At 48.7% G+C, this 8,679-nt stretch overlaps 1 protein-coding gene across 2 annotated transcripts; it reads left to right on the plus strand.

Moving 5' to 3' along the window:
• The first annotated feature begins 585 nt into the window (after positions 1-585).
• On the plus strand, positions 586-8,679 carry HOXC13 (homeobox C13). Of its 2 annotated transcripts, none has more exons than XM_043968380.1 (3): positions 586-1,372; positions 6,763-7,111; positions 8,606-8,679. In XM_043968380.1, exons 1-2 carry the CDS (start codon positions 586-588, stop codon positions 7,017-7,019), a joined length of 1,044 nt encoding a protein of 347 aa, XP_043824315.1. In that variant the 3' UTR covers positions 7,020-7,111; positions 8,606-8,679. The 2 variants fall into 2 exon arrangements, with proteins under 2 accessions (XP_043824315.1, XP_043824316.1); XM_043968381.1 differs by lacking the exon at positions 8,606-8,679 and having other exon boundaries at positions 586-718; positions 770-1,372; positions 6,763-7,355.

Here is an 8,679-nt window from a genome sequence, read left to right on the forward strand (position 1 = left end):
AAATGGGAAGAAGAGAGGTGTAAATCGCCCCCATACCCACCCCCCTTCATTCTGGGGCTCCCCAGGGGGAGCCACGGAAACCAGCCTCTCCTTCCCCTTTGCGTAGACCAAATAGTGCCTGCTCCCCTCAGCCCCCCATCATGCCCCCCCCTTTTCCAGGCCCTCCAAGGGGCGTAGCCCTAGTTCTTTAAATTTCCCCACCCCCCCTCCCGCGAACCAATCAACATCGACCTAAACCTTCTCCCCCCCTCCCCTCGAATGGGGCGGAGAACCCAGGAGACCGGGACTGGGCGTCACGTGCACAGACCTTTGTCACGTGGTAGGAGGCAGGGAGGGGAAGGGGAGTCATTTCGTGCGAGCGTATTTCTTAATGAAGCGGGGAAGGAGGGTGGGGCGCATGCGCCAGGGCCTAGTGAGGGAGCCAGGGGAGGGAGGAGAGGAGGAGGAGGGGGAGGAGGGAGGGAGGAGAGTGGAGGGGGGAGGGGGGAGGGGGGAAAAAGGGGAGCGAGGTGTCTCCCTCGCTCTCTCCCCTCGCTCTCTCCCTCTGGCAAGTGGAGTTTTTAAAAAGCTCGAGCAGATCATGTCATGACGACTTCGCTGCTCCTGCACCCGCGCTGGCCGGAGAGCCTTATGTACGTCTATGAGGACAGTTCGGCTGAGAGCAGCGGAGGCGGAGGCGGCGCCGGCGGCGGAGGAGGTGAGGGAGGCGGCGGCGGCGGCGGCGGCGGCGGAGGAGGAGGAGGAGGAGGCGGCGGAGGAGGGGGGGCAGGCTGCAGCGGAGCCAGCCCCGGCAAAGCCCCGATCATGGACGGACTGGGCGGCAGCTGCCCCTCCAGCCACTGCCGGGACCTGCTCACCCACCCGGTTCTGGGCCGGCCCCCGGCTCCCCTGGGCGCCCCACAGGGCGCCGTCTACACGGACATCCCCGCCCCAGAGGCGGCACGTCAATGCCCCCCGCCGCCGGCGCCCCCCACCTCGTCCAGCGCTACCCTAGGCTACGGCTACCCGTTCGGGGGCAGCTACTACGGCTGCCGCCTATCCCACAACGTGAACTTGCAGCAGAAGCCCTGCGCCTACCACCCCGGGGACAAGTATCCCGAGCCGTCGGGGGCCTTGCCGGGTGACGATTTATCCTCCAGGGCCAAGGAGTTCGCCTTTTACCCCAGCTTTGCCAGCTCCTACCAAGCGATGCCCGGCTACTTGGACGTGTCCGTGGTGCCGGGCATCAGCGGGCACCCCGAGCCCCGCCACGACGCCCTCATCCCCGTCGAGGGTTATCAGCATTGGGCGCTCTCCAACGGCTGGGACAGTCAGGTGTACTGCTCCAAGGAGCAGCCGCAGTCAGCCCACCTCTGGAAGTCTCCTTTTCCAGGTAAGGGGCTTTGCTTGAGTGACACTCACATCCCCATCCTCATCGCCATTTCCCGCCTCCCACCCCCCCAACCCCCCTCCACACACCCCCTGGGGCTCCGCACCCCAGCCACCCCCGCTGTCTGGCCCCGGCGCGCCCGGCTGCTGAGGGAGCCGGCCGGGCGAGCTGGGTTGAGGAATGCGCCGCTGAAGGAAATCTGCTCCGACACGTTCCCTTGAGCTGCCCCGCCGAAAGTGAAGCAATAGCAGGCGCCCGAGCGCCTGGCTCCCCGGGCTTCCAGCGCCCAGGGAGTACCGGCTCCGGCGCCCTTCATACTCACAGGCCCAGACACACAATTGGCCTGATTTACAAAGCCAAAAACCCCAAACAAACAAACAAAAAAGCAAACAGCAACAACAAAAAAAGAAAATACTATGCCGGACTTTAAAATACCCTCCTCTAGCCGAATTGCCCAGGTATTTCGGGCTCCACTCAGTTTCTTTAAAGACCCTGATTTAGTCAGATGGTTTGGACACATTTTAGTCATAGGACTTCTTTTTTTTTCTGACTTAATTATCCTAGTTGTTGGGCACCGGTGTAACTGTAACGCCTTTGCCTGTCAGGAAGATTGGTCCCATTTCTAATTTCTTAGAGCTCAAATCTGGTTAACTTTCTCCCTTCAAAAACAACAATAACAAAAACAAAAACACAACCCCCCCAAAAAAACCAACAAAACCAAATAATCAGGGGAAGCGTCCCTGGACCCCTTGATCCAAGGAACATGGGGAGAGTTTTGGGGAGGATACCCCCACAGCAGCGAGAGGCATAGATGATAACTAGAAGGAACAGATACCTAGGCTGGGGGTTTGGGGGGGGGGAGTGAGACAAAAACAGTGTGTCTTCTTTTGTATGGGAGGAGGAGAGATGGAAAGACCTAGATCTTCCGGTCACCTCTTTTGCTGTGCTTTTGGACGCGTTCATTTTCCACCTGAGACAGACCAAAAGCGATGCTCCTAGAGGAAGGGATCGTTCGATAGTCCCTATTTCCCACCCCATAGGAAGAAAAGGCGAGGGGAGAAATGGCGGGGGGGAGGGATTTCCCAATAGAGGAGATTCAGCTCTAGTGTAAAGAGTGAAAGGCAGACCTGGGCACCTCAAGGGTGATGAGAACCTGTCTTCGTTTGGATGAGGACAGTGTTGTCCTTCTATGCCAAGAAAGAGAAGTCGGAGGGACCAGCGTGAGAGAGCTACAGAACCACTATATACCCTTACTAAAGAGCCCGGGGCTTGGGGGTTGTAAGGGGGAGAACATCAGGCTACAATCACTCCCCCTCTGGGATCACTGCCTATGATCTCCCGTGCTAGGGGTGAAGAACAAAAAAATAAAAGTCCTCTCTATGGTTGGGCCTGAGAATCCTCGGTATACGGGATTGGAAGAAGATGAGCTAGATGTTGTAGAAACATAAATAGAACTGCACACAATGGGCCACACTGAATCAATCTCAATTTTTAGTTCTATTATAGGATAGAGGAATCCTGCTGGACAGGCTACACACAGCATCAATTTCCAGGGCCATAGTCCTACGTTAAACACACACAGACATTTGGACGTGTGTCCCAATAATTTTCCATTTGCAGCTCCTGATCCTTCCACCATCTAGTCATATGGAGCTTGTTTGGAAATTAGTAGCTCCCAACAAGGAGTGGGTGGAGAGGGAATCTCCTCGAGAACTCTAGGAACAGGCCAGAGTAATGGACACTGTGCCACCCTCTCCCAAGGACTGCATAGCAGGCAGAGGATGGGAACCAGTAAGGCAAAGGAGTTAGAGACAGTTTAGGGGGACTAAGGGGCCTAGGGGGAATGTGAAACCTTGGAGTTGCCCGGAGACTAAATAATCTCCATGAAAATGAAGAACTTTGAAAATATCTTCCTTCCAGCAAGTCACCTCTTAGCCTAGCCTCCTAGGAAAACACACACACACACACACACAAAACCTAATAGAGCTTTAAAAAAAAACTAAGCTAAATTGACAGTCTTGGGAGATTTACTAAATGTATAATGTAAAGCATATGTAAAATTCAGTGTCTCAGCAGTTACATCTGTATAGCTATATATTATATACACATATGGTGATGTATACACATACAAATATATTCGTTAGCATGTATATATGTGGGTATATACTGACATGTGCATGTCTGTATGTTGCGCACTTCTATACATATAGATGACTGAATTGGTGGTGAATTAGTACAGAGAAATAAAATAGATTAATTCAAACACATATTTATCTTAAATGTGTCTCCATATTTTTGCACAGATCTTTAGGCTTTTAGAATCCTTTAGAAGGACCAGAATTTAAAGGTTAATCAGTGAGAGTGTTGTTTGTTTAGCCTACATACAGGTATATACATGATTGTCTCTCTTGTATATGTTGAATGAGACTTGATCTCTATATATAGAATGGGAACGGTAGATGATTAGTTGGAAAGAGACAGATAATTGTGTGTGTTGGGGGGGGGGGACATTTCCTAGTGGTTTAAATCTTTTTTCTACTCCAATTCCTCCGTTGAAATTATCCACATAATTGCCCCTCTTCCACGTTTCATTTTTGGTGCTAGTGTAGAAAGGCAACGTTTGCTGAGAGATCTAGAGGGAAAGACGGTCAAGAGAAGAAAAGGAAAGGAAGAGAGGAAGGAGGTGGAGGAAGAAGAAAAGGGAGTGGAGGGGTAGAGAGAGAAGAAGCAGAAAAAAAGAGGGGAAAGGGGGAGAGGTTGAAAAGGAGGGGGAAAAGAGGGGCACAATGGGGAAAGAGAAAATGCAGGGGGAGAGAAGTGGGGAGAGATAGAAGGGAACTGGAAATGCTGGGCTCCTGGATGTACTTTAAAAAGATCCCACTGACAAATACTACATTCTTTAGTGACCAAGGTCCTGATGCCACTGAGAATGTGGGAACAAAATGGGGACAAAACATACCCAGAGTCAGACACGTGGGGGGGGGGGAGGTCTACTGTATCTTGGTGAGCTGAGAATATGAGATGAGGGTACACAAAGATTCATACAGCTTTTGTCTTTAGCACTGAGTCCATTGAGGACTGGAGAATTCTCTAATTCTCATTTGATCCACAAACCGCATAGTTCAGGCTGCCAAGTGGATTTTGGAGGAGGGCATGAATACTTTGGCTTGGTCTTCGAATTAACTGGAGTGCCGCCAGGTTTGCCGACTTTCTGCACTGTGCCGAGGAGACAGAACTCTGGGTCTCCCGTGTCAGAGGTTCCCCCATGTCTCCGTCTGCACACTCATCCCAAATAGCCCAGCTGAAGTGAAGAAGGGGCTTTTACAGGAAGCGGGAAAGGGGCCTGCTTTCTATGGAGACCAAAGCAACCTATTTGTTTAAAAAAAAAAAAAGAAAAGAAAAGAAAAACAAACACCTCCATCAAATTGGTTCTTTGGCAAAATATATACAAAATAATGGGTTGTGTTCTTGTTATATACTCTCTGAACGTATACACACACACACACATATAAAGGGATGTCTGCTTCAAGGCTAAGTAGAAAGTTTGTTGCAATTATTCGGGAGTAATTATTTGGCTAATTTACACGCATAAACCGTCCCCCTTCCTCAACATACCAATGGGTAGATAAGTTCTATGCCTGTTTCTCTGATCATACAGATAGTGATGCTAACCTTGTGAATCTGAAAATGGGGATGATTATTCACAGGAAGAAAATTTTCATTCAATTCAGTAAGTCAGCTGACCTAAGGAGAATGAGATGCTGAATGTATGTTTTCCTCGTTGTCCAGCAATTGTGCTGGAATTAGAGTTGTGTAGACAGTCGTCATGGCCATTTGGTATTCTGTTCTTCACTTTTCACTCCCACTCTTTCATTTCCAGAGATTATTTTTCTTTAACAATTTGGTTACCCCCACAGTAACCATCTAGTCCCTGTAATACACAGGACCTAAGTAATTGCAGACAGGACTTTGTGGGACTGGGAACGTGCCCGAGTGGAGTGGGTGAGAAGAACAAGGGCTTGCTCTCCTGTGGACCTTTTCATACCCTCTTCTCCCTGGCAGAACTTTTGCCTACATTCCTGAGATTTATCTACATTGGCAGTGGAGAGAGTGGAAGCACTTTCCCCTCCTAACCTATCCATTTCACAACACAATTTGTCCTGAAATATCCACAAAACTGAATGCAAAAATTAGGAAGAATTTGTTGCTGGGGTTGTTTGTGATTATTTGGGAAGGGGAATTAAAGGATCTGAATGATTGTCCCCATTTTCCATTTCTCTATGGAAGGTCTATGAGGCTTGTTGAGGGGATGGGGCAGGGGGAGGAAGGATGAACTTACTTTTCTTCCTTGATCTGTTTTTGCGAAGGGAATATTGGGGGAAATGGAAAGAGGTGTGTGTGTGTGGTGGGAAAGCACAGAGTCTCTCAGACTCAGAGAGAGAAGATTGAATGTGGGTGCCTATAAAGGAACCAGCACCTTTTTAATGGTCTGCAGGGAGTTAGAAGCAATGTTTGGATCTTTAAGAAGGGGAAGGGAGGAGCAATAACTTAAAAAAAGATGTTCTTCCATCTTACCCAACAGGGTGGGGTAGGGGGCTTCTTCTGACTCACCCAACAACAGGAAAGCCATTGAAGACACGTGGTGAGCAGGGAGAGCATGCCCGGGGAAACCTTCCACTCAAGAAAGGCCACCCATAGGATACCACACTTGGGACTTTCTTACCTAAGACCAGTTTGTGGCCCACCATTCCTGATAATCATTGTGTTACCTTTCAAGGGTTTGCTTTGTTTCCTCTCACCGTACCTGTTTTAGTTAGTACCCAAGACCAGGAGGACAAGGCAAAAGTGAATTTCCTCTATCATTGTGTCAGGATTTCCTGGCAGGAGTGGGGAGGTCTGATCTAGAAGAGGCAATACAATAAAGTTTCTCCCTTTCCTCCTTCTCCCCTTTTTACCTTTGCCCTTGTCCTCCTTTTCCTACACAAAATCAAAGAAAACATCATCAAGATTCTTCCTGTTTTGTTTGTCACGATAAGACCAAAAACGTGCTAGGTTTGAGGCTTGAATTATCTAACAACCTGAGATAAATTCATTATTTAAAACCACTTGAATTACCTACATTATAAAAGTCAAGGTGAATTGGGGGCTGGTGTTTGAGGTGTAATGGGCTAGGAGAGAGCACTTGAATTGCCCAGATCACTGAAACCAAAATTGGGGATGGGGAAGGCCCTGCGGAATTGCCCAATCATTGAGGGAGCCACGTCTTTGGAGGGGCTTTGTCCCAATCCTTCGAGGATTCCTGCCTCCTATATCTCACCCACTTCCCACCGGGGAGGAGGTAGATCCCGGGTGTTGGCTTCATCTGACGGATTCTCTCCCGTGTTTCTCCCCAGACGTAGTCCCCCTGCAGCCTGAGGTCAGCAGCTACCGAAGGGGCCGAAAGAAGCGAGTGCCCTACACCAAGGTGCAGCTGAAGGAACTGGAGAAGGAGTATGCGGCCAGCAAGTTCATTACCAAAGAGAAGAGGCGGCGGATCTCAGCCACCACCAACCTCTCAGAACGTCAGGTCACCATCTGGTTCCAAAACCGTCGAGTCAAAGAGAAGAAGGTGGTCAGCAAAGCTAAGGCACCCCATCTCCACTCTACCTGACCATGGAGTCCTGAGCCCCTCCCCCATGCCTCCCCACCTATTTATATCCCACTTTGTACCATGAAAGGAGCCCACCGATGGACACTTCGCCGGTGAATCGATTATTTAATACTAATACTAATAAATAATATTAATGTGGAGAAAGAGGGGAAGGAAGGAAGGAAGGAAGGAAGGAAGGAAGGAAGGAAGGAAGGAAGGAAGGAAGGAAGGAAGGAAGGAAGGAACCCTGGTAGTGAGTGCGGAGAGGGGATATACACATCCCCCTTTCCCCACTCCACTACTATTCCAGGTGGAAAGTAGAGTTTTGGATCCAGAAATATTTGGGCTCATATGGGTTTTGGGGGCTGGATTCCAGTCAGTGGATGGGGAGCAGTTTAGGTACAACCTTCAGCAAGAAGGTTGATTCTCCATCGTCGTCCTCCTCCTCCTCCTCCTCATCATATCTTCCTTCCCAGCCATTCACACATTGACCCTCACTTCCAGACCCCAGGAAAAGATAGGGAGGGTAGAGATGAAGGTTAGTATCATTCCAGTAAAATCCGGATTTTTTACTCTGCCCCCCGTATTGCTGGGAGAAATATAAACTCCCCCAATGAAGGTTTGTGGGGGTAGGATGTAGAGGGCTAACTTTTCCCTCTCAGATCTTTGCCACTTCCTGTTGGGCAATTGTTTAGAAAGGTATCCCAATAAGTTGTGTGTATATTTTTAAAATTCATATTAATATTAATAATAATTATGATTTGGCCTGGGGGTTAGGAGGAGTCCAAGACCCAGTGCCTGAACCTGCCTTTTGTATCTCTGTACTATATCGTTCCGTCCCAAACTTCAATCCCCACCCCTTGTGGCCTCGTCCTGCTTCTGTGGCTCCCTCAAAAGTCCTAATCTGGAGAACCTTCCAGATGTTAAGGCCCCAGTCCTGGACCACCCCATAGATCTCTTGTCCTGAAATCTCTCCTCACTCTACTAGAAGTCCAAGAAAGACACCGAGACAACCAAGCTGCTAACATGTTTATTTCTCATTGAGAATGAGGAGGGGGTGGGGCTAGGAATCCTTTTTATTTTAAGGGAAAAAACACAAATTTCACTTAAAAGTGAGCAGAAGAGAATCTCACACACCCAAGGTTTCCTTTCCTCTTTGCCAGGAGCTCAGGCTGCTTCCACACCAAGAGAATCATTTCTGGGCCAAATCATTTTGGCCCCCAACACTTTCCTTGACCTCCTCCAGCCAAGATCCAGATTCTTCAAGCAAAAATGTTTTCTTGGAGGGGGGCTGAACTAATCCTGCTTTCTCGGGCAAAAGAGACATGTCTTAATAGTTCCTTCCATGATGATCAGCTCTAGGCTATTGCAGTTCCAGGCTTTTCCCCAGTTCTCTTCCACCCTCCACTAGTACCCCACAAAACAGTGTTCTTTGGAAAACATCACTCTAAAATGTCTCTTTCTTTTTTAAAAAAATGTCTTGTATCTGTATATAGTATCGTGGTGTCTGAATGACAATGTACTGAATGCAAAAAGAAAAAAATAACAACAAACCTGTTTTTAAAATAAAATATCTTTTTTTTTTTTGCCTTGACCTTATTTCTCAGATTCCTTAAAATTCCTGTTCTATTTCACTGATACCACTGAGGGCTCTCCCCCTTCACTGCAGCATCTACACAGT

Source organism: Dromiciops gliroides, chromosome 5, assembly GCF_019393635.1.
Source record: "Dromiciops gliroides isolate mDroGli1 chromosome 5, mDroGli1.pri, whole genome shotgun sequence".
Taxonomy (NCBI): domain Eukaryota; kingdom Metazoa; phylum Chordata; class Mammalia; order Microbiotheria; family Microbiotheriidae; genus Dromiciops; species Dromiciops gliroides.

Coding starts and splice junctions, on each gene's coding strand:
- HOXC13 (XM_043968380.1), top strand. CDS start 586: ATGACGACTTCGCTGCTCCTGCACCCGCGCTGGCCGGAGAGCCTTATG. Junction 1,373..6,762: donor CTGGAAGTCTCCTTTTCCAG/GTAAGGGGCTTT, acceptor GTTTCTCCCCAG/ACGTAGTCCCCCTGCAGCCT.